Source organism: Nerophis lumbriciformis, linkage group LG01 (genome assembly GCF_033978685.3).
Source record: "Nerophis lumbriciformis linkage group LG01, RoL_Nlum_v2.1, whole genome shotgun sequence".
Classification (NCBI taxonomy): Eukaryota; Metazoa; Chordata; class Actinopteri; order Syngnathiformes; family Syngnathidae; genus Nerophis; species Nerophis lumbriciformis.
Window position 1 is genome coordinate 23,672,985 of NC_084548.2, and position 26,541 is coordinate 23,699,525.

Sequence of the window (26,541 nt, forward strand, 5' to 3'; positions counted from 1 at the left end):
TGAGCGTATTGTTTTGGCAGAGTTTTTCCTAAATTGCTGTTTATTTAAGGATAAAACTGCATAATGTGTGTCACTGTACACATTCTTTAGCGATATTTTACCGTAGCAGGTGATATTGAGCAAAGTTAAATTGGTATGTACGTCTAGTACAATAATTTGTCATTTCCCAGCTGGCAACGCTGCCCGGAAGTGCTTGGACCTGTCATGTGATTCGCTAATGTTGCTACACCCTCTGGTGAGAAAGCAATGTCCAAATAGACCAATTCTCACCGAATGCTTTTAGACAGACGTCCCTTTATTTGAGTCCGCAAGATGCAGAACGTCATTAACACAGTAAAAGGCACGGCTCTCGGAGTGGCCGAGTTTCTCACACCAGTTCTCAAGGTAAACTTCTTTCTACTTCACAAGCTAGCACGCTAACACGGGCTGCTCGTTTGCATGCAGAGACTGGAAGCAGCAATGCACATATGGTCGACATTCATTTCAGTCTGATTGAACTCCTGTTGAAAATTAATGTTGGGAATGTTTTGACATTCATGAGTTACATGTGGATAAAGCGCGCCATACTCTTAACAATGCCCACACCAAGTACGTGGGAAGTTAGCGTTTCAGAATTTTTGAAAGCTGTGCTTTATCTCAGTTGACCCACTTCAATACTTACACTCCCTATTTTGAGTGCATATGAAGGTGATGTATATACCAAAGTAACTTTTGATTGTTTTGACAATACATTTCACAGGAGTCAAAATTTAAAGAAACTGGAGTCATCACACCAGAAGAGGTGACATTGTTAAAATCCATTTAATCTGCCATCCGCTAAACTAACACTTAAAAACATTATCACACCATGTCTTGACATTTATTTGTGTGTTAGTTTGTAGCTGCAGGAGATCACTTGGTCCATCACTGTCCCACATGGAAATGGTAAGTGCAATTATGTGCTAAAACGAAACACCTGCTTACATGTGTTATCAAGTTACAATGGTACTTCGGTTTTCGTACTCCCCACTTTTCGTGTGATTCGGTTTTCAACGAAGATTTTCGTCAGCATTTTGCTAGATTTTCGTATCCATCTAGGTTATCGTACCACCAAACAATGGGTTATAAAGGGATGGAAGTTTTCAGGAAATTTCCATGGGAAGTTAAATTGTAGGATTTTGTAAAGAAATAAACCCTTGTTTATAGCTGTTAATTGGTTCCGGGAAACGTTCCCTCTAAGGTGCGCGCCTGCGCAATTGCGCACTGCTCAAGCGTCCTCTGCGCACAGCAAATATATGCCGCGCACCAAATCAAACCCATCTAAATTCTAAACAAAATAAACACATTTATTCTGCGTAATTTTGCAATGCAACTCTGAGTGACAGTGACAACAAGCGGCCCTAACGGTGTTTGTCAACACCGTTCAATTGAACACCGTTCAATTATTGTAACGTCTATCGAGATGCTTTGAGGACAGGAATTATATCGATCACTTTATTGAGCAAAACTGTTTATATTCGGCCATAACCACACCAAAAACATGAGTAAAAAACTTCTATCTCGAAAAACTAGTCATTTTCTGCCGTACAAACCAGGCCAAAACCAACTTGTCATCTGTCACCAACTAAACCACTGGTGCGTTTATGCCACACAAAAAGTCGGACAACTCAAACACCACACAATGTTACACTATGACTCCTCAGTCATATGTGTGCTTATTCTACTGTCATTTATTATTAATGTTAATTTATTTATATTAATAATGGAATGCTGTTACTAGAGAAAGTTACAAGAATGCACACTTCATCCTATGCTTACATTTCATTGTGCAACATGAGGATGTTTAAGGGCAACTAAATGTGATCTCTGAAAGGGGTACAAATGATTTCCAAAGCAGGACCCCCACCCAGACATATTGTACAATACTAATCCATAGCTTATGAAAAACAAGATTTATTTTATTTTCATTACAAGTGGGCCAAATCACTAATATTACTAAATAATCTCATGAAAATGACTCCTGTCATTTGAGTGTTATTATAAAAGATTGGTTTGAGACAGGTGTGCTGCTCGTATTGCCACGTGTGATGTTGCTCACATGTGCTCCACTGAATGCTCAGGTAGTTTTTGTGTTTGCTCACACACATGAACAATTAGAGGCAACATTGGTAGATTTATTTCATAGAAGTAGGATGAATTATATTATTATAAGTAAATAGAACATATTCATTTATATTTTAAATCAAATATTTTAATAGTTAGTAGCGCTGGTTATTAGGAAGGTCTTCCCGATATGATATGTATTACGATACTTGATTCAAGATACAATATGATGATATATTGCGATATTCTACATAGTTAACTGATAATTTTAAGTAGCATCAAATAATACAAGTTTTATATATGTACTATAGATTAGGGCTGGGCGATATATCGAGTTTGTAAGATATATCGATACATTTAAAAAAAAGATATGAATTAAGAAAATATCGTAATACCGATATATTTTTATTTCCCGTTAAAATGACCAAACACCCCTTATTTGTTGTGTTCCTTGTTCTCTCCCGCTTCCCACACACTGGGCTACTAAACCCCTCCCCTTCCTCCTTCCAAGACGTGCTTGCACGTAAAAGAACATCCATGATTGGTTGGTTGTTTACTTTGATGAGTCACGATTGGTTGACATTAGTGCAAAACATTAGGGACAGGCCAATCAGAGGCAGCATAGGGCGGGTCATGGAACCAGGAAGGGAAATCACAACAGACATCCCAAATGATGACGAGAGAGTTGTAGAAGAGAAGAGGGTATATTCAAGCGGGGATTAATATATTTAAAAAACTAGTAGAAGATGGCAGAGGGATTTTCTTCTTTACATTTTTCTTTTAGCGATGTAGACGACGTCCAGGAAACCCACAATGCGTCGACTTGGCCACATTTGGACAAATGTATGCGTCTGGATAAAACATTCATTTGAGTTGTTTACCATATAAGCCCAAATCAAAACTGTTCTCGAGTTGCCAAGAGTTGCACAAGAAATGCTGCCAAAAAATGTATGCCGAAGTGAGGAAGATTATAGTCGCACTATTAAAGTTAAGTTAAAGTACCAATGATTGTCACACACACACTAGGTGTGGTGAAATTTGTCCTCTGCATTTGACCCATCCCCTTGTTCACCCCCTGGGAGGTGAGGGGAGCAGTGGGCAGCAGCGGTGGCCGCGCCCAGGAATCATTTTTGGTGTTTTAACCCCCAATTCAAACCCTTGATGCTGAGTGCCAAGCAGGGAGGTAACGGGTCCCATTTTTATAGTCTTTGGTATGACTCAACCGGGGTTTGAACTCACAACCTACCTATCACAGGGCGGACACTCTAACCACTAGGCCACTGAGTAGGTCACTAGGCCACGGAGTAAAGTAATTTATTTGGCGCTGACTAGAACCGTACGTGTGTGACAGTCCATTACATCGTCGACTGGGAATTAAAAAGTGCCTCCCGGCAAGTTTATTTTTAATCTGAGTTTGATACATTTTGTATTATTTGCAGAGCTATGTTATTTATTTTACGTGGAAATAATATTTTTCAATTTTATTTATGTTATGTAATTCTGTGCTACTTAAACAGTTTATTTTCTGTGCTATTAATACCCATCTTGACTAGCTGGGTTAATAAAAGTGCCACTAACTGTTTACAGTACAGTTGTCATTTGCTTCAATTTCAGTGAATCTCGCTCAAAAATGAATATCTTTATATGTATACATTCACCGGAAACTATATCGAGATGTGTATATTGAATATCAAGTTTAAGTAAAAATATATAGAGATATACTTTTTCGTCCATATCGCCCAGCCCTACATGACAGTAATAATTAATTGGACAAACTGAGTCACAAACAATGAAAGTCAAAAGTTCCATTTATCGTAATTATGCAGAAAGCGATCAAGTTTCTTGTCACTTATATGTAATTAAAAAAAAAAGAAAAGCCCTCTACTTCTCAACTGTCGACTTTTTGTACTGCCTTGTTGCCACTAACCCCACCAGTCAAGGTCGCGTTACAGCAACATTTTGGGGAACAAAAGTGTGAGAGTTGTCCTTGAGTTATAAGTGGCCCAAAGCACGACCTAAAAACATTTATAATGTATTTTTTTAATTCAATAAGTATAAAAAGTATTGCCATTTCGATATTTGACTAGAGCATGAAAAAGAATGTGATTTAAAAAAAATCTGCGATAAGAGTGGAGCCGCACAGATCAATGCACGCTGTTGCAAGGGGCGACTGTAATTATAATTGGAAACTTGATTTATTTGATTAACAATGCCGTTGTGTCCTTGGGCAAGACACTTTACCCACCTGCTCCCAGTGCCACCCACACTGGTTTAAATGTAACTTAGATATTGGGTTTCACAATGTAAAGCGCTTTGAGTCACTTGAGAAAAAGCGCTATATAAATGTAATTCACTTCACAATGGGGATTGCTTACCAGGATTACATTTTGATATGAATACAATATACAAAGCAGCAGACACAGCAGTGTACACGCATTATGACAAAAAACACTATTCCCCAGCTTAACTTCCCATAATTTATTTTTTAAACAAATGCTTCTGTTTTTGTATGATTCGGTTTTCTTTGGACCTTTTTGAACGGAAATCGAGGTACCATTGTATTAAATCTTGTGAGCTCACTATATCAGTTGACTGTGATAAAGCCTAACACGTCATTGATATATTTGGTGGGTGTGACTCAGAAATGTGCATTCCACTGTTATGTCAACATTGTTAAATTTCACATAATGGTGCAATGCTCTGCTGGAGAAACCTCAGGAACCATGCAGCCTGATCACTTTATTTTCTACAGCACATTTAAGCACATAGCTTTTATAAAGTTATATTTACTATTGCTACACAGACAGCAAATAATTTAAGTGGTTTAGATTAAGGCTAAATCCCAATTATTATAACCCTTATTCCTTCCCCTTTGCCCTACCCCTTAAAACTGAGGGGCAAGATGAAGTAGTAAAAAACAATATTCTCTAGAAAATAGACGCCACTCGTTTTTTGCTACTTGATCACTTCAAGCTGTTTGGTGTCTGTGACGAAGGCAGTACACATACTAGAAATCATCAATTAATCAATCAAAGTTTATTTATATAGCCCTAGATCACAAGTGTCTCAAAGGGCTGCACAAGCCACAACAACATCTTCGGCTCAGATCCCACATCAGGGCAAGAAAAAATCTCAACCCAATGGGATACAATGTGAAACCTTGGAGAGGACCGCAGATGTGGGGACCCCCCACAATATACACAAGGGATGTTCTGATCAAAATTTTATGCTCCCGATTCCGATCATCCATGAGTGAAATTGTCCGATACCGATTACATGTACTGCGGTACATTTTTCCATTCATTCATAGGGAGTGCTATTGCACTTCAGCAATAACAACACAATATTTAAACTAGTTCCTTATGCTCTTTTATATACAATTGTTTGAGCACATTTGGGTTTGGACCACACATGGTTTTGGGGGCTATACACCCCTTGGCACATACAAGAGAATTGAGACACCACATGCTTGACGTGAACATGCAAGGCCGATAGCCAAGGGCTAAGATAAGAGGTAAGGAGGAGAATCGAGATTCAGCCTTAATGTAATTGATTAGTTTGGTCACAGTACAAGTACAACGAAATAACCTTATGCAGTATATGAAACTAATGATACAAAATGTTCCCGCAGGGCCAGTGGGGAAGAAGTTAAAGTAAAGCCGTATTTGCCCCCAGACAAACAGTTTCTCCTGACACGCAATGGTAAGACCAGTGTTTTCTCAAAATTTTGCAGGTCACTGACCCAATTAAAAGAACTTTAGTAGACGACTATTCTGTATCCAAAACACTGTACCTCCGGAACAGGTATATATATCAAAAGTTATATCACAAGTTAGTGTTTCATCCTCCATCCCAACGTTTATGTGCAAAAAGCACCAGCAATTCGTGAAAATCAGCAAAATAGCTACCACCCACTTTAAACATCAGATTAAGCCATCATAACTTAACCTTACTTAACATAACCTTTCACATTTATACCCATACAGTACTAATTCCTGGTACAAGGGAACGGATACAGTACTCTACGGCAGTGGTCCCCAACCTTTTTGAAGCTGCGGACCGGTCAAGGTTTTTTTTTATTTTTTTGTTTGTTTTTTTTGTTTTGTTTTGTTTTTGTCATAAAGAAATACAATCCTGTGTGCTTACGGACTGGATACCTGCAGACTGTATTGCTCTATATTGATATATAATGTAGGAACCAGAAATATTAATAACAGAAAGAAACAACCCTTTTGTGCGAATGAGTGTGAATGGGGGAGGGAGGGAGGTTTTTTGGGTTGGTGCACTAATTGTAAGTGTATCTTGTATTTTTTATGTTGATTTAATACAATAAAAAATAAAACATTTATTTGTATTTTTTAATTTTTTTTATTTCTTGTGGGGCCTGGTACTAATCGATCCACGGACCGGTACCTGGCCGCGGCCCGGTGGTTGGGGACCACTGCTCTACGGTTCCAATTTTTGGTACTTTTGTGTGTGTTCATGTTGTATTAAATGTTAATTTGTTTAATAACAAATGTTTTTTTTATTTACTACTAAACTCATATTGTTAACTGATGTTTAGTTGGTATATCGTTTACTTACAACTCTTAAGTCTAATGCATTCATTTCAGTTTGTCCTCATTGTGTTGCCGTAGTCAAGAAGTAGTGTTTGACATTAATTTGAATTTGTCAGTCTTCTCTTTTATTAAGCCCTACAAAGCAGTATTCTGTAGTATTGTAACGTGCATCTTAGTCGTACTTTTGATAGCCAAATTTGGAGGTGTGATGTAAAATCGGTGATGTACTAAGTAGCATGTTAATGGCATATGCAATTGCATTGAGCTAATGCGTTTTGAAAAGTGGGGCCTTATTTTGAGTGTTTTCTATCAGGCATGCTTGCTTTGTTGGCATGAACAGTTGCAACATTAGTGAGTGGCAGTCCTACGAATATGCCTGTTTGCTCGGCAATTGCTTGCGCCGGTGCCGAGTCTGCTTCAGGGCAGGACTTCATTTGCAGTGTTGGGTTAGTTACTGAAAACCAGTAAATAGTTACAGTTACTAGTTACTTTATTTCAAAAGTAACTCAGTTACTAACTCAGTTACTTTCACCAAAAAGTAATGCGTTACTGTGAAAAGTAACTATTTAGTTACTTCTTCTACTTTTTGTTTTTAAAGCTCCCGTTAATGCCCTTTTAGCCTTCATTTCAGTACTGTTATTGCACTGGAGAATAATACAATCTGTTGATCAACTTGACATGCATTTGCATCACTGAACTCTGCTAAGCAATGTGGTCTACATACAACACACAAAGACAAAGATATGTTTCAAAGGGCCAATTTATTTCAGGCCAGAACAAATTGACAAAACTATTTTAAATAGCTGCAACATAACATACATAAGTAACAAACAGCATAATAACACTAACACTAACTAACCACGTTGAACCCAGATTCCGAACTAACAAAGGTCTTAACTCATTCTCTTTCTATGCCACATCAATATGGAATGCACTCCCAACAGGTGTAAAATAAAGGGCATCTCTATCCTCCTTCAAAACCACACTAAAAGAACACCTCCAGGCAACTACAACCCTAAACTAACACCCTCCCTTCCACATAATACCTCTTCGGATTGTAAATAATCAAATGTACCGGTAGACATTTTTTCTTATACTATCTGATCTCTCTCTCTGTGTCCACTACTTGCTGTACATATCCTACCAAGTCAGTTCTACACTGTTTCAATGTCCATTTCTCTGATGATGCAATTGTTGATGCTGATTGTTGATGACAGAAGTGTTGATACCAACCAAAGCTACCCCCCCGTCCTCTATATCCCACACCCCGGATTGTAAATAATTCAATGTATATACCCTGATGATTATCTTGTGTGATGACTGTATTATGATGTTAGTATATATTTGATAGTATATATCTGTATCATGAATCAGTGGACCCCGATTTAAACAAGTTGAAAAACTTATTGGGGTGTTACCATTTAGTGGTCAATTGTACGGAATATGTACTGTACTGTGCAATCTACTAATAAAAGTTTCAATCAATCAATCAATCAACAACAGAGCTGTAAACCTGGCTTCACCTAAGGAAGGCACACGTGACATACACAGAGCCTAACCAGGCAGATTTGAATTGTTGTTTTGGGCAGGAGACGGGATCTTTGATCCAAGACACAACTTACATTTAACTAAAATGTTCTTTTCTTTGTGCTCGACAAAAGAAAAGAAGTGAGAATATCTCATACTTGCCTCTCCCCGGGACAACCATTCTCCCAAATTTCTCCCGATTTCCAGCCGGACTTAAGGCACACTCCTCCAGGTCCGTGCGGACCTGAGTGAGGACAGCCTGTCGTCACGTCCGCTTGGCCAACCAAAAAGTAACCACAGAACACTATACCGTATAGTCGTATAGTGTTCTGTGGTTACTTTTTTGTTGGCCAACGGTTTACGTTGTATTGCGCACCCCCCTCCCCTCCCCTTCCCACACCCAAGACACACACACACACACACACACACACAGAGCACAGAGGAAGAATCAGAAGCATGTCAGTGCTTCGCTGCAATAAAACACGATCAGATTCTCAGTTTCTAGCCGATACTACATAAAAAATAACGTAAAATAATGCAGTAACACATCATGTAGTAACGGTAACTGAGTTACTGAATATAAAAAATAACGCGTTAGATTACTAGTTACCGCCGAAACTAACGGCGTTACTTTGTAACGCGTTAGTCCCAACACTGTTCATTTGTAACAAAAATATTGGAACATTGTACCGTTTGATTTCAGTGAATTGGTTCGGCATTACCGAAAAAATTTGATCAATACCTATAAAAGTACCAAATTCGGAACCAAACACCCATCTGTATTCATAGTCCCTCCCCAAAGCCTTAAAACTAATAAAAAAAACATTTGAAAGCATATTTAAAATCAAAGTAAGCATCTGCAAAGACGTTACATGTTAGGGTTGAACACTTTAGGAAAAATATTTATTTTTCTCAAAATTGTTTGACTATATTTAAAAAGTTTTAAAGTCTTTATTTGATACTGTTGGGAATATTTTAAAATCATTTAAGTCTTGATACGGATAATCATTGTATCCCAAAACCACACAAAACATTACAAAGTTGATTTTTCTGCCTGCTCGCTCACTTGTCACATGACTGCAGCCTTTGTGGCTATTAAACCGCTTTTTGTCACATCGTGATTATGCAAATACAATTAATTGTTCAGCTCTAGTACATGCATAGAAAATACAGTCATAATGAAATGAAATATCATTAAACCCCGCATGGGTTGTTTCCAGTAAGGCGAAGCAGAATATTAACAGTTTTTCTGACAGCACCTCTTCAGCCCCATCATTTTTTGATAAATGCTTTTAAGCATTCTGATTGTTTGCACTTCTCTCTGTGGTTTTACAGTTCCATGTTATAAGCGCTGTAAACAGATGGAATACTCTGATGAGTTGGAGGCCATTATCGAGGAAGATGACGGAGACGGGGGCTGGGTGGACACTTACCACCATGCAGGTCTGATATTGCTCATCTGTTGACTTACTTTTCAATCTGCAGCTATATTAAAACAGCTGAGGATAAATTATCAAACAGATTTCCAAATCTGACGACGATGAGCATGCACTAATCCTTCATGCCGCAGTTGACGTCTCGGTTTTGTGTTTTTAGGTTCAATTTAAGTTAAGTTAAATCTGACAGGTGGGGCATGTTGCTCTACTGTGTTGTTTTTATCATTAGTGTTAGAATCATTTAGCTCCTATGTTATGTTACGGGTATGTTAACTGTCATAAGGTGTATGTGAATGAAATTGTTTTAAAAAGCGGGACTACGTTGGTGTCTGAACACTAATAGTTGTGCAATGCGCTTGAAAGTCTCATTTGTGAACAGCGGCGTTCATTATTGTGTCGAGTGTGTTGTATGACTAAATAAGTGTAATGATCAATGTTCCGTCTAAGGTGCGCATCTGCGCAATTGCGCACTGCTCACGCGTCCTTTGCGCACAGCAAATTAATGCCGCGCAGAAAATCAAAAATCCCATCTGAACTTTAAACAAAATAAACACATTACAATGTATACTGTATGATTTTGCAATGCAACTCTATGAGTGACAAGTGACAACAAGAGTGGCCCCAATAAGTAAAACAATCTTTGTCAACACAGTTCAATTATTGTCTGTCGAGACACTACGGACAGGAATTCCATCAATCACTTTATTGATCAAAACTGTTTGTAACCACACCAAAAACATGAGTAAAAAAAAACTTTTATCTATAAAAACTGGTAATTTTCTGCCATACAAACCAGGCTTAAACCATCTTTGTCATCCGTCGTTTCAACAGAAGCCGCTCGCTCTGTCTCACCTGCACCAACACACGCACTCATGGCACTTAGCCAATGCTGCGTTTATGGCCACACAAAAAGTCTGACAACCCCAACACCAAACAATGTGTAAATGCTAGGTTGTAACACACTGACTCCTTAATCAGATGTGTGCTTATTTTACTGCCATTTATTAAGAATGTTTATCTAAGGATATTATTCATGAAATATTGTCACTAGATTTCATAAATGCTAATAAAAATATGTATTTTACAGACAGAAAGTTACAGGAACTAAATGTAATCTCTGAAAGGGGTAACATTTATTTTAAAGGCAGGACCCACAGCCAGACATACAATACTCGCACATAGGTCAAGAAAAATATGTTTTTTTGTTATTTTCATTGTAAGGGGGCAAAATCACTTATATCAGAAAATTATTTTAATAAAACATTTAAATTGTTATGATGTCAGGTTTGGGACAGGTGTGACGCTGGTGTAGCCACAGTGTGCACGTCTGATGTTGCTCACATGTGCTCCACTGAATGCTCAGGGAGTTTGTGCGTTTGCTCAAAAACATTAAAAATTAGAGGGAACATTGGTAATAATAATGTTGTGCTTGAAGAGTGTTTAATAATTATTTCATTTCTGTTAGATGAGAGATGATCTTCTTGCTGTGACTACTGTAATTAGTAGGGCTGTTTTTGATTTAAGATTTTCATAATTAAACCACAGTTTGTGATGTCTTTGGCGCAGCGCCAAGAAGACATTAATCTTGACTAAATGAAAGAATTAAAAGTTGTAATTTTAGTCGTCGTTTTAGTGTAGAATCTGCTGAAGGATCATTACCTTTGCAAGAGCAGCACTAATCCTGCAGGGCGGCGCTTGCCAGCACGCGCCATGTCTAAATTCCCGCAAGTATCACCGGGGCTGATAGCGAGATTTTAGACGGCCAGAAGCGCGCGATGGCAAGGTGTGTGACAGCAGCGTGTCCTGACGAGCCTTAATCACCTCAGCCATGTGGAAACATCTTCCCAACACTATTAGTAAAATGTTATTGAGTGCAAACGAATAGATTTTTTAATAAAAGATGTTACTTATGTTGTTGGTACGGATTGGAAGATGGAATTTACCTACAAGTTTAATGACAAAAAAGGTTGTTTTTTTTATATTTCAATCTTTTTGAATGCACTTTTTTATTATCTGAGGAGTTGAATTGCAACAACTGGGACTAACTTGATTTAAGATGTTTACCCTCTCGGTCTCAAAGTCCTAGTGCAGTTTCTCAAATTCAACTTCTCAGAAATATGGACTGAAAACCTCGACAGAAGCTTTTTCTTCAAATGTTTGAGTTTGTGGATAAAACTTGTTGTTCCTGAAATGATCTCTAAACTTGTTTTGTACTGGCACACAGTGTTTTTTTGCACTAGGGGTGTCCCATTCTGACATTGATATCTCCAATATAATCTCCTATACAAGCATTCCTGTTGTGCATTTATTGTGCTAAGCTCGACAGCCAGTTCACAGCCAAAGGTCTTTTCTTGAATTTTCCCACTTCAATTTAAAGACCATTTCAGTTATTTTTCTGTAAATAACTCAATTGTTTAAAGGGAACTGCAGTTTTTTGGTATTTTGCCTATTGTTCACAATCATCATGAGAGACACGATGATGTATGTTTTTTTAAAATTCTAAATATTAAATAAATGTGATCAAAAGTCCGCTTACAATGGAGCTAATGGGAGCCGCTGTATTAAGGTTTTATACACATGATGTAAGTATACATGTAATAGAGGACCCTCCATTTGCTCTGCCACAAGTGGACTTTTATTTATATCAAGTTAGAATGCATTAAAAAAATCAGTCCGTCGTCAAGTCTTTCATAATTATTGTGAACGATAGGCAAAATTACAAAAAAAAGTGCAGTTCCCCTTTAAGCCTTTTCTAATATTGAACACTACAAAATAATAAAGTAGAATTACGTACTATTATTCGTGCTCACATTACATCGGATCGGATTAATATCGATATTGGCCGATACTCAAGGCTTCAATATCCATATTGTAGAGTGAAACAGTTATATGAGGACACCCTTATTTTGCACTACTTAAAATTCAAACTGCAATTTAATGTATTTTCATTTAATCTAAAATATTTGAGGGGGTACATGGCTTCAGGTCAAATATGTAAACGTGACTGGAAAAAGTTTGGGAACCACTAATGTAGCTGCTTAACACAGAAGTTCATTTATTATACAGTGGCGTGAGACCTCTTTGTCTTAATCAATTTGGCTGACTGCTTAGATATTACTATTATCGACACAACCCAAATCGAAACTGATTTGCTTTCACATTTACTTGTGAAACTGTCCAGAGATTTAGGAAAAATGGGCAATAACTAATACCATATTTTTTTAACCTTTTTTTAATTGTAATTTCATCTACCACTATTTGTTCATGTTTTTGATTTCATTAATCTCTTTTCTTATACTGTATGTAATACTCTTATTTAATATATCTCTTGTACTTATGACTGGACTACAAATGCTGTAAAGCTTTTGTAAATCTGCTAATCTTTCTTCTTCAATGTCTAACTAACAAGGTTAAAAAAAATGTAATGGGTGCATTTGGTCAGTGCATTTGTTAGAAGGTATCATACTGCCAATTGTGTTGTTGTTTTTTGCTTACGTTGCACTGAACAGGAAGTACCTATGCGCACTTGTTAATGCTGTATAACTAGACAGTCGTATGTTGCTGTTGTCGTTTTACTTTGCTAAGCGATTATGATCAAATTGACATAACGGCGTCTGCTACACATGTCGACATAAGTGGACCAATTTTTCATAGAAGTTAGCTCCTATTTTGCTCTCAAATTTCATGTCGACCAATGCGATTGGCCACGTATGTCAACATTTCTTTAAGTGTGCAGCTTTTAGTGACAAGAACAACACATTGGACTGGGGTTTGATGCTTAAGCACGTTCCACTTTAGCTATGTTCTTGTTTGACAATCGCTATAATTGGTTACAGCATTTTAACTCATTTGCCAATCTAAAGAAAGACTAAGGACTTAATACCTTTTGAACTCTGGCTTTATGTTTGGAATAGTCTTTGTTAGAATTAGTTTATAACTTTACTGTTTATTGTTTCTAGGAGTGATAGGTGTCGTGGACGCTGTTCAGGAAATTTCCCTGGACAATAATAAGGTATTTAAAAGTTTTTCTGTTTTTGTTTTGTTTGGTATTTAACATGAAATGCTAGCTATGTTTCAGTATATTGACTTGATTTCAGGACAATAATATGAATACCGGATCTGCAGCAGGAGGTGATGATGATGAAGATGATGAAGATGGAGAGGCAGCCGATATGGAAGGTAATACGGGTGAAAGCGTATGTGCATTTGTAATCGTACTTTTCGGTACACAGGCATACCTATTTAGCACAAAGTACACATTGAGAAAGGGTTTGGAAGTGTGCCCTGCGTCACGCATCTAGCCAATAAACAATATACAATACTACCTCAATTGTCATCAGTAATTATTTCCAAAAGGTTTAAAGCAGGGGTCTCAAACTCAATTTACCTGGATGTCGCTGGAAACAGAGTCTAGGTGGGACCGAGCTGCATCAAGTATTCCACAAGAAAAGCTTTGTTGAAAAAATTCCAATCTTCTCAAATGTTTTTATATTTATTTTTTAACACAAGATGAAAACTACATGAACAAATTAAGAATTGATTAGAAAATAAGTAAATATATGTTTGGGAATGTGGAATATAGTTTGATTCCACTTGGTGCCACTTTTGTGGTTAGCCAATGCACAGAGAATGTCTTGATGCACGGAGAACTTAATTTCCTGAATGTGCGTCATTTCCCCTTTTTCTTGTTCAGCAGCTTGGTGGCGACTAATAGGCTGGTAGTAGTCTCCTTTTGTTTTTGCGTTCATTGTAGTCTTTCATGATGACATGAACACCATGGCATTTGGTACCGGGATTGCGAGTGCAAAAAGGCGACTGCTCTTGGAATGTTATCCACTGTGCTGTTACTCGAAAAAGAAGGGGAAATGACACTGTTGTTGTTGTAAATGTAGTAATATATGTAGTGTTCATTGCACGAGGCAATGCAAATACAATGCAAATAGCGCGATGCAAATCCAGACTAATGGCCTACAAATGGTTTGACCTTTATAATTGTTCCAGGTTATTGGGGACTGTTATTGCCGACAGACACTGTGCGCCTTCCTGCCCAGCCTGGCAACCCGTGTTTGCCTGCTCATCGTGTTTTGTGATTAAGTGCCTGAGCATTTTGTTGCAGTGCCTTTTTGTTCTATTGGCACCATAGTTTTTGTTTTTCGAGTCATTGAACAGTGTGGACAATTAAGGACTTGTCGCACTCACCGCTCTTGTCCTCTGTGGTTTTTGGGATCCACCACAGTAAGCCACGACGTACGTATAATGTCCAGCTGGGTAGCAACTTGAAAAACTTTTTTTTGGAAGTTTTGTGAACGCAGCGCGCTGGGACGGATGTTTGCGTGTGCCCAATAGAAACGAGGCAGCCAGCCAGGCACGGAAGAGAAAACTCCATGGCAACGGTGCTGTAACTTTCACTCATCTAGAAATGTTTCTCTGCTTGCATCAAGCCCGGTCGATGTCCCGCCCCTCCGAGAGCCTTATACCACACCGTGATTGGTCGGTTTGTTGAGCGCCACACACACAACACTGTAAAGTGCAATTCATATCAAACTTGTGGACCGCACTAACATTAGTCTTCTATATTAAGGTGGGTGTAGCAAAATATTGTCTCGGGGGCTGCAATTGTCTCACGAGCTGCAAGTTTGAGACCCCTGGTTCAAAGTGAAGAGAATTATATTTATACAGCTTTTTCTCTACTGACTCAAAGCGCTTTACATTGAGAAGAAACTCATTATCTACATTTATGCTATATTTATACCAGTGTGGGTGGCACTAGGAGCAAGGTGGGTGAAGTGTCTTCCCCAAAGACACTACAGCAGTGACGAGGATGACTGAAGCTGGATTCGAACCAGAAATTCTCAAGTTTCTGGCCGGCCGCTCTACCACCTTAGCCACGTCAGCCAAACCAAAAGCAATCCAGATTTTACGAAAACAATTAAAATATTGCAAGTCCAATTATTCACACATTTTATACAGAACAAAATATGTATATGCAGAAAATAATGCAAACTAAATATAAATGACAAATACTACTTACACCTACTGAGGGAGGAGGGTAGAGTAGAGCTATACGGACACCAATGTACTTTGCTACAAGTTATTTTAATGGATTTAATTGTTTTCTAACCTTCTTTATCAGAGTATTGGCACTGACAACTGTCTTTGGCCACTGGCTTATTTTGTACTCATACTCTATAACAAAAAACAGATACTGAGTTACCAACATGTGGGACACAATTCCAGGGAATGATACCCGGGCAAACAAACTCGTTTGTATACCAGTATACGAAAACTGGGGAAAAAAGTTTGGCAACATTTTTTACCCGAAAACCAAATCATTCAAAAAGTGGGGCATTCAAAAACCGAGCTACCACTGTCCAGTACAGCCCAGTGTTTGGCTAGTGGGAGTCATGGCTAGCAATAGTGCCAATGAGAATCCAGACCCACTTCAGTCATTAGACTCTTGTTTTTGAACATTGTGCCAACCCGTGAAATACATAGCGTCAAAGATTTAGTGGATAAGACAAGACAGTCGCCATTGTTCAGTAGAGCTGGAACAGTGCTGCACTTCGGGCAATATGGAATGTTCCTTCTCTAAAAATGTGATTTATTGGAGATGGCAGTTTACAGTTTTTATGTTTCATTCAAAAAAATGAAAGTTTTTTTTACCCAAAGCCAAGTAATATATTATGTTTTGCAACTAAAATCGAACCGAACCGCGACTTTGAAACCAAGATATGTGCCGAACCGTGGTTTTGGTATACTGTTACTCCCCTAAGTGGTGCATACATTTAAATGAAGTTCTTTTATCAAGTCTCATAGCTGCACTGTCTTTGCGCTTGTGTTGTCCTTGCAGAATATGAAGAAAGTGGCTTACTGGAAACTGATGAGGTAATCTTGCTTGTTTCACTTTGTGTGAGAGGTTAGTCGTCGAGGTGCCCTCACTGTGTCTTCTCTCCAGGCAACCTTGGACACCAGTAAATTGTTGGAAGCCAAAGCGAAAGTTGAGCCTGGAAGTGAAGATGCTATACTTCAAACGAGAACATATGACCTTTACATTACATATGATAAATACTACCAGACCCCTCGACTCTGGCTCTTTGGATATGGTGAAGTATGTAACTGTCTGCTATGAGCACTGTAGATTATTGCATCGTTGTTCACATTCAATCCTAGCTCTTTCACTTATTTTATATTTGTTAACTTATTTCTCACCCATGTTAAGGTGTGCTGGAGCAAAGTATTGGCGTCATTGTCTTGAGCGTTGACATAATGTATTTCTTCTTTGATCAAGTTGTTGTGGTATCTTTCAGGACAGGCAGCCTCTGTCTGTGGAACAAATGTATGAGGACATCAGCCAGGATCATGTGAAGAAGACCGTCACCATTGAGAACCATCCACACCTTCCCCCGCCAGCCATGTGCTCGGTTCACCCCTGCAGGTCAGTAGAATTGTGGAACAAAAATAAACAGGAGTGATACCTGTTTATGTACACTGCTCATAGCAGACAGTCACATACTTCACCAAATACAAAGAGCCAGAGTAGAGGGGTCTGGTAGTATGTATCAATTCTATATGGTTAGTAATACAGTCATTTATTACTTAATTTTACTCAACACTGCTTACTTCCTGAAAACTGGAGTGCCACAGCACATGCCCATTAGCGCCGTTAGGCTCAAGAAAACGTGGCAGCGACTACAGACTTTGCTTTAAAAATATTCCCTTCAAGTAAATGGCGTATAATTAATTAATACCTATACGATCGCTTCGTTGCACTTAATTTCAATCGCTTTTACTTCCGTAGAGTCTCGGTGTGCGTTTTAAGAGCGCAATGCAGTTGGAGGAGAAAAAATATTTGATGTTGCGGTTTCATATCGAAAGTGCAACTTGCGGCCGTCCGTCAGCTGCTCGGACAGAGTTACCATGCAGCAGGCGATGTGTCGGGAACGTTGCCACAACTTGTTTATAAAGTCTTAAGTTTGTTGACTGGGATGGTCACTCATTCTTTACTTTAACTACTAACATTGTTAGTGTTCCAATAACATCAATACTAGCTAAAAAGTTGTCATCTCATTGAACTGAACGCAGGCTGAGTTGTCGTTGAGGCACAAAGATGGTGTATTACAGGTATATGTGAAAGGTATCACTCTTGTTTATTTTTCTTGGCTAAACTGTTGCACTAAAGTACATGATTGTTGAAGAACAAAGCTTGTTTATTTAACTTTATCTTCGTTAGCCAAACTATTTTATGGTTTATTTTGATATCAAAAAGTAAGCACCATGTTTTTGACATTACTTGGTTTTTTTTCATTCCACAATGTAATTACTTTAATAATCATTCATGTAACACAGCAATTTGTTAATGTTTTATGGTGTATAATTAATACCTATATGACACATTTCTGCTCAAATTCTCAATTGATCTGTCCAGATACAGCATGTACATGTACACTCATTAGTACATATAAATGTATGTGCATAACTGAAAGAATACCTCTCTCTATGAAAATGTTAAAATAGAAATAAAGGCATCATGTAATAAAAAAGCTGACATGCTGATACTAATAATGAACAGAAACACAAATATTTGTCTTTAAATATATAGATAACGTTTATTTTTATTAGATATTACAAATTGCATGATGGCGTTCACACCCCAACACTGTTTTACAAAACATAATGAATAATCCTTAAAAATCGTGATTTCAATACTGATACAAATACTCTTAATTATTCTTCCCATAATCATGCAATCCCATGTCTAAGACTGGACTTCAAATCTGAACACTATTTTTATCTATCTGGACAAAAATAGCAGTTACGTCTTATGTCCATAAGATGCAATCTTGCCAAATTTTCACAATCATTTTTATTTATGTATAGTATTTTTATTTTTTTGCCATATTACTTTGTTTATAATGCTTGTGTTGCTTTCATATGTACATTCAACTTTTTACTTGAGGTACGTACTGTATATACATTTTGAATGTGTTTGTGTTGTTTTTTTGTTTTAAAAAAAAAAAAAAACTTTGTTAAAAGATTTCAGTATAAGTAGTTTTTAAATACGTTTTGAGCACATTTAAAATTATCGCGATAATAGTGATAATTTTGGTCACAATAACCGTGATAAGAAATTTTCATACCATGACATCCCTAAGTACCCAAAGTTAACTTGATACATTTGGGGGGTTTTGCTACATTTAGTAAGCATTTAGAGTCCAAGGTAGGATTTAGCCATCTCATGTCTCGGTACAGTTTTTTTTCTCATTTTGACACAGTATATTTACTTACACATGTGTCTGACATCACACTAAAACTTATCAAGTTTAAATTGTGAAAATAAAAAGATGAAATCAGCCCTTTTTATAATGTAAATAAAACATTTAATTCAAAAGTGTCAGTTTGAAGTGCAAGCCACTGCTTTTTACTCACGGCCACGGCTACCAAGCATCCTCCTCTACCATCTTTCAGGTGTCAATCCCTTCGTTCCAGTACTCCACAGGCCAAGATTAATGCACTCAAAAAAGTGGAAAATTTAAATAATAAAGTGGCTCTGAAGCAATAATTGCTCCGGCTGATCCAGTTGGCGTCACTCTATCGCCCTCTTTTTGCATGTCACAAGCTTGAATACACACCCACCCAAAATGCGAATTAATTTTAATTATATTAGCACTGTCAAAGTTAACGCGATAACGAGTTAACTATAAATGTGTTTAACTGGGAATTAACGCACGCGTGTCCTTTTTGACCCTAAGGCCGTAGCAGGGGAAACTTGGCTGCAGTTCACTTGGCTGCAGTTCATTTGTTACTGATGAGCTACAAGCGAGCAGAAATGGGCAAAAAAAAGGATACATTATGGAAGTATCAGGTTCAAAACCATAGCAAGTTGTTCTCCTGACAAGAAAGGACTATTTTTCGCTATGAGAAGAAACGACATCCCTGCAGCAAATGCCTGCTGCGTGTAGTCTCGAGATGGGTGGTGCTTCACTTCCGTGTTTACATTACAGCTAAGGTGCAGTGATAACATAAAATATATATTGTCACTGTGACTGGTTTAGGAAGTAAAGTAGCATAAAAGCTCAACAGAAATTAAAGACTGTAGGCAGGCAGTCGAAAGTAGACTTTTTTTATTGCAAACAGTCCATCCGACATCAAAACAGGTCAAGACTTTTTCTTAAACCAATCACACACTTTTCCGGCTTCAAAATAAACACACTATGCTATGCATCCGATTGAAGGAAATCAACAAATTACAATCATGCTTTGTCAAATATGTTTTGTAAAGTTATTCTGTGATATTTGCACCTAAAGAAATAGTACCGTACATCAGTTGAGGAATACTGGGGGAGGGATTTTGGTGTGTGCGTGCGCGTGTGTGCGTGTGTGTGTGCGTTTCTGGCAAAATTGTGAATCACAATTTTTATGTGTAAAATTAAGATAATGATTATCTGGCACAATTGTATGTTTATTGAAAATTTATGACCTTTGAGAAAACATTAACATTCAAATTGAAATTTAGGTAGAGTGAGCAGAAGGAACTTATCTTATTTCTATTTTTGTTGTTGAGCAGAACGAAAAAAGAAAAACAAATGCCGTTATCTTCTACGCTATCTCGTCTACGTAAATTTTGTTGGGTATATTGTTGCATTGTACACGCCCCTCTTTTAATACAATGGTAATAAAAGTGAATCTTTTAACATCTTTGTTTACGCCAAATTAGATATAGTACCAATAAGAGTACAGGTAAATATCGGCATCCATAATGAATATCGATGTTAGTCAGTATTAATAAAATCCTAACAATATACATCCTTTCGGAGGAGGGTCTCCCTCCAGGCACTTTTGTCTTGGCATTATCGCTAGCCATGACTCCCACTTACTAAAGGCTGGGCTGCAATGTATTTAATTGCCAAGTCGATGCATATCATGTGACACACTTCCCGCTCCTCACTGTATAATTACTATGTGCAACATGTTATACGCCTCTGTGCTGAAATGAAAGTTCCTGATTTTCAAAGAAATGTATTTAATAACTTTTTCAAAATCATCACAATGGTGTATCCTTTTCCCAGACATGCTGAAGTGATGAAAAAGATCATTGAGACAGTGGCTGAAGGAGGTGGTGAGCTCGGAGTGCATATGTATCCTTTTCAGTTGTTGTTGCACAAAAAGATCAATTGAGGTTTTTTAAAATCTTTTCATCTTTAGACATGATCTGTGTTCCACTAGCAAACAATGCATTTATTTCCCTTTACTGTGGTTTTCTAGGTACCTTCTCATTTTCCTGAAGTTTGTCCAGGCTGTCATTCCAACAATAGAATATGACTACACGAGACACTTCACCATGTAGTAACATGGACTATGGAAAATCACTTCTTCTGCCTCTATGATTACATGCGATCTGCTTGATCTGTTGACCTTGGAATGTTTGTGTGGCTCTGGAACACGTTGCACTGGTGCTGGACACTGAGAAACAAATGGCTAACCTAAATTTGTTTTTAGGGCAGTACGACATCAGGCTTTAATGAAAGTACTTTGTCAGTGGCGAAAGATTAATCGTATGCATTCAGTGCTCCCTTTGAAATGTGATATATTTTGCATGTATGTAAACCACTACCAGAACAGTGTAAAAACTATTTTAGCAGTTACTCTCCCATCATCCATGCATTGTCCATTCTAATTATTGCGGTCACGATGAGCCTGTCCTAGCTGAGTCAGGGCGTGAGGTGGGGGACACCTGAGCCTTGACATGAGTTGATTGCAGAGCACATGTAGAAAAACAACCTTTTTACACTCAACCCTAATCAAAATTTAAAGTCTCCAGTTAGCCGAACCAGTGTTTTGGGGTGTGGGGAGACACTGGAGTACGATAACATGCAAACTCCACACAGATATTACATCAGAGATTCGAATCTAGGCTAACCACCAATAACAGACCACCTATCCATCCTAACTCTAGTAGCTTAAATACTACATCCAAGGCCACATTCCAGATATATATACCTCAGATTTAATGCTACTTTCAACAAAGCAAAAGCTAACAGCAAATATTTGGCACTTAAATTACTAAAGGCTCAACTGTATTTTTCCTCTGTCCTGTCTTTAAGTTTTTATTAGGACACTTTATTAGGCTTAACCAAACAAAATTAGCACCCAGGACTGAAACCCTGGCAAAAGAAACCAAGAGTTAGTTTAAAGAAATGCCGGACGCAGGTCTACTATCGCTTCAAAGCTTTGACTGTTGCACAGCTTTGTACAGTCTGTGCTTCACTCGGACTGAGTTTCCATGCTAATGCAATTAGTTTAGCTTTATTATTGTAAAGCAACTATATTTTTGTTCTAATACGCTGAGTATGTTTATGATTCTAAAGCAGTTACCTGAAATATGGTTTGGTGCATATGACTTGTGTGGTTAACGTGGCAACAGAGAATACATTTGTGGTGTACACTATTTTATAAAATAATGAACAATACATACATGTGCCTCTATTTTGTGCTCATGGTGTTGTCTCTTGGTTTGATTGAAGTATTTAATGTGTTACCTGTACATTTTTAGTTGCTTGATCACTTGTAACATTAACATTTTTAGTTGACATAATAAAATCCCCAATATTAACAGCAAAGTCATGTACTGTATTTTGACCATCAGGTGGCAGTAGTAGACTGGAAAGTAGTAAAAGACTACCAAACGAAGAAATGACGCTCGTGTCATGAGACTCAGCAGTGGGATAAATGAATGCGGAGGTCATGTAACGTCCAGTGTCCACTATGTGTATGTTGTACCCCACTTTGTGGCTTTGTCTCTATGGCTTCTTTTGCAACCTGCGGCCGTCGGAGCCTTTCCTCACTGCCTACTTGATGGGGCCAGAGAAGAACCTGACTGAAGCGCAGGTGAGTTAGCTTCCGCAGCGAACTAAAACCAATACATTTTGCACTACAGCTACTATTAGATAATTGGAACTTTTTGTTATGAGTACTTTATTCAGGTATCTCCCCTCATATGTATGTGCTATTGATTCTGTTATGTTGAACATTAAGAGAGCAATGATGTAATATTTCAACGTTGCGAAGTACCACTTTCCTTCCGCCATCAAACTTTAGGGAAGACAAATACATTCAGCGATACATGAAATCAGTTGGTCTCAAACTTTTTTCAATTAAGGACCCTTTATGGAATATTTATTCCGGCCAAGTACCCACTAACCAAAGAAAAGCGTAATATTATAATTTATTTATCGAGGATAGTCGTAGCATCGTGCCTGATTTATTACTGACCAAAATGGTTAGCCTAGTGGAAATTAAAATACAGTACGTAAAAAATATGTACAAAAAAATCCCAGTTATGTAAAAAAACTTTGTGCCCATAAAATAATTTACTTTCATACGCTCTGTTGGAATTCCATTGTTTTCAAATGTAAATACAAATTAACTTATGATGTATTTGTATTATCTCCGTTAAAATAAAATAAACATAGAACGTTTGTACTGCTCTTTTCTTTGTCAGGGAATCACATAACTTATTCTTTCACTGTGTTTAAGCACCTCCTATTTGAGAATAAGTGCATTATTTATTTTGTAGGACGATATTAAGTGCTTTGAATACAAATTCCAAAAGGTTTTGTGACCTAATTTGTAATGTAAGCCATTCATACTGTGCCTGGACTTAACAGTCATGCTGCTTCAGGGAGTCTTTAACGTAGAAATGGGAACACATTTTTTCAGCGATACCTCGGTTTTCGTACGCCCCACTTTTGTAGGAGTCATTGTTTTGTGTGTCAGGAAGGGCGTCCAGTGTACAAACAAATCACTAATGCAATAACTCACTTTGGTGACCACTGAGGAAAAGCAGGGAATCACGTATTAAAATGTAAAGTATACTCAATAACACTTTTCTTCTTGACATGATCACTGCAAGGACAATAGCGTTGGATCATTGAGGTCTGTAACACCCCCCCCCCCTCTCTGAAATGATCTGTTCAGTGTATCCAAGTGATTGCTTTTTGGCTAGGCCGTGTGTATCGATGTCTGTTTAGATATTTATTAATTGAAGTGTGTTTAATTCGGCAGGTCGTCAGTGAGATCTACCCAATATGGACATACTCTTATCTTGCTTTGCTGTTCCCCATCTTCCTGGTCACGGACTATCTCTGTTATAAGCCTGTGTTACTGTTGCAGGCAACTAGCTATGTAGTAACCTATGTGATGCTGCTCAAGGCTGATGGCCTTCTGGCCATGCAGCTGCTGGAATTTTTCTTTGGACTTGCTACAGCCTCAGAGATTGCTTACTACTCCTACATCTACAGTGTGGTGGAGCCTGCCCACTATCAGAAGGTGACGGCCTACTGCCGCAGCGTCACTCTATTTGGCTCGGCTGCTGGCTCGCTGACCGGCCAGCTCCTCCTGTCTTTGGCCGAAGTACAGCTGGTGCACCTCATCTACGCCACGCTGGCATCCGTTGCCATAGCCTTTGTTGCCCCTTGGTTTTTGCCCATGCCCAAACGGAGCCTGTTTTTCCACAATAATCCTGAGGCGCAAAGTAGCGTCACGGGTGCTCTGATTAGGAATGGTGACAAGTCTGAGAGCGAGATGCCTCTACACCACAAGGGAATCTCCAAGGTGAGTCTTAGACTGCTCAGCATCTATCACAAAAGTTGATTAGTCCAGGTCAACTTTTTATCCGATGTTTCTCAAATAGGTGTCCCTGTCTTCCGAGAAGACACATAGAGGCCATGGTCTCTGGGAGGTCTTAAAGATGTTGTTGACTGACTTCCTGCACTGTTACAGACGAGGTCCCCTATTAGCGTGGTCGGTCTGGTGGGCACTGGTCACCTGTGGATACTTTCAAGTGGTCAACTATGCACAAGCACTGTGGGAGAATATCCGCCCATCTCATGAATATGTCATATACAACGGCTACGTGGAAACAATGTCTACTCTCCTAGGTAAGTTTCTTGTCCTGCCGCCTTCCTGCCAATGTTTGAAACTGTTTGCGCTGACTGGTTGTCGGCTGGCAACTGTCTTCAGGGGCTGTTGCTGCTCTGCTGGTGGGTCATCTGCCTGTGAGCTGGACTGTGTGGGGAGAACTAGCTATGTGTCTCCTCTCTCTGCTCATGGCAGCATGTTTGCTCATCATGGACATGCTGCCAAGCATCTGGCTGTGTTACGGCTCCTACATCCTTTTTAGAGCCACCTATATGCTGCTAATCACTGCTGCCACGTAAGTACCAAGGGGGGTGGCACTTGTACAGTTATGTTCAGAAGTATTCCAGAAATCAGACCATTTTGCCCTTACAAACTACCACAATGGATTTGTAATCAATTAATGTGATACAACTCTACTGGCCTGAAACAAAGACGTCTGAGCTTCCTACTGCTGCTCTGTGACTTGGATGCGGATAGACTGGAAGGATGGATGGATTACTTGACTATTGACTTTTTTACAGATATACTTCTTATGAACATTTGATCTGTGTGAAAGTAATTATGAAACAATATCATGGAGCTTCAGTACATTACCTTTTCTAAATGTAAACTTTTTGTACAACACGGCAGTATCATTCTTTCCTCTCTGATTTGCTCTGGACAGGTATCAAATAGCTGCAAGTCTTGACATGCAGCGATATGCCCTGGTGTTTGGTGTCAACACTTTCCTGGCGTTGTTGCTGCAGACCTCACTCACTCTGCTGGTGGTTGACTCGGCCGGCCTCGGTCTTGACATCTTTACCCAGGTAACAAAAACAGAATTGCACTGCTATTAGATTACGTGATTAGGTACACTTGTACAATGTAATGAGTTTTCATCTTTATCAAGATATTGCTCAGTTTTGGTTGACGCTTGAAATAGCAGACTTTTTGGTAATGATTACATTGCGTAAAGATGTACTTCTAGTATGCCTAAAATGTGGTTGATTAACAGCCTTTGTTTTCCTACACCAGTTCTTCATCTACAGTGGCTATTTTGCTGTGATCTCCGCTATCCTCCTCTTGGCCTGGCTCTATAAATTGGCCAGGAGGAGGAAATCTGATGGAGATGTCCTGTCACAAAGTCCAGCAGACTTGGACAGCCTATGAAATAATGTCATGACAGATTGACTATTTTTGTCACGGCACTATTGCCTTATCTGTTACCTTGTTGGAAAATGTTGACTTCTGACTAGGTAAGTGAACGAGAACTTGAAGCTTCATTGTTCATGCTCGTGAATTCTGGGAAAAATCGATTTATTCCCACTTGAGTAGTCTGAGTGTCCTTAGAAAGAGACCATACAAGTATATTTTATGCTACTACTACTATTAAGTGCCATTGAACCCTCTGGTGTGTAAATATATTTTGATATCTGTGTTATTTGTCAGGACTGCTGACAGTAAAAAGTGTGTATTCAAAAAACAAAACAAAAAAAAAACCTTAATCCTATGTTTTTGGTATACATCCTGTAATGTTGGTTTTTATTCTGAACATGTATAAAAAGGTAACATCAAAGTAGATTACATTTTTTACAGGTACACAATTGAAGTTGTCTTAAAGATTAGGGAGAAGTAGATTTTGTTTAAGCCTACCTTTTCTCTGTGTTGCAGCACTACTGATCATTTGTTTACTTCCTGTGTTCACTGTGTTTACTTATTTATAGTAAAAGAAAAATGAGCTATTATGTAATTTATTTATATATGTATATATAAAGGATGACAGACACATAGTTTGTTAAAGAATTACAAGTTGACTGAAGGTTCGACCTCTGAAGCTCCCATATGAACAATCTCGTCTTCCTGAATACAGCATCAAGCATTTTAGTTTTGGCCATCAGGTGGCTCAACCACACAACTCTTGTCACTGTTATGAGTTTACTTCTGCCACTCAAATCTCAACACAGTTCTGTCAAAAAAAAAAAAAGATCATCTGTTTCATTATGAAGAAAACTATGATTAATAAAAATAAAACAATTTTTTTA

At 38.3% G+C, this 26,541-nt stretch overlaps 2 protein-coding genes across 3 annotated transcripts in view; both read left to right on the forward strand.

Annotated features, from left to right (window-relative positions):
• The window catches only part of atg3 (autophagy related 3), a 36,179-nt gene extending 14,104 nt beyond the window's left edge, over positions 1-22,075 (forward strand). Inside the window, exons 1-12 of one of the 2 annotated variants that reach the window (XM_061977579.1) lie at positions 173-384; positions 740-781; positions 875-924; positions 5,714-5,784; positions 9,504-9,611; positions 13,564-13,616; positions 13,702-13,783; positions 16,455-16,489; positions 16,560-16,712; positions 16,912-17,039; positions 20,671-20,739; positions 20,867-22,075. In XM_061977579.1, the coding sequence (XP_061833563.1) occupies positions 313-384; positions 740-781; positions 875-924; positions 5,714-5,784; positions 9,504-9,611; positions 13,564-13,616; positions 13,702-13,783; positions 16,455-16,489; positions 16,560-16,712; positions 16,912-17,039; positions 20,671-20,739; positions 20,867-20,948 (945 nt within the window). In that variant the 5' untranslated portion in view covers positions 173-312 and the 3' untranslated portion in view covers positions 20,949-22,075. Of the gene's footprint in view, positions 1-172; positions 385-739; positions 782-874; positions 925-5,713; positions 5,785-9,503; positions 9,612-13,563; positions 13,617-13,701; positions 13,784-16,454; positions 16,490-16,559; positions 16,713-16,911; positions 17,040-20,670; positions 20,740-20,866 lie in introns of those variants that run through there. The other variant, XM_061977587.1, reaches the window with a different exon arrangement.
• A 139-nt stretch (positions 22,076-22,214) lies between these two features.
• On the forward strand, positions 22,215-26,541 carry slc19a2 (solute carrier family 19 member 2). The gene is made up of 6 exons (XM_061977539.1): positions 22,215-22,489; positions 23,666-24,214; positions 24,294-24,540; positions 24,623-24,815; positions 25,185-25,326; positions 25,535-26,541. The coding sequence occupies exons 1-6, from the start codon at positions 22,367-22,369 to the stop codon at positions 25,667-25,669; spliced, it is 1,389 nt and encodes a 462-aa protein (XP_061833523.1). The 5' UTR covers positions 22,215-22,366; the 3' UTR covers positions 25,670-26,541.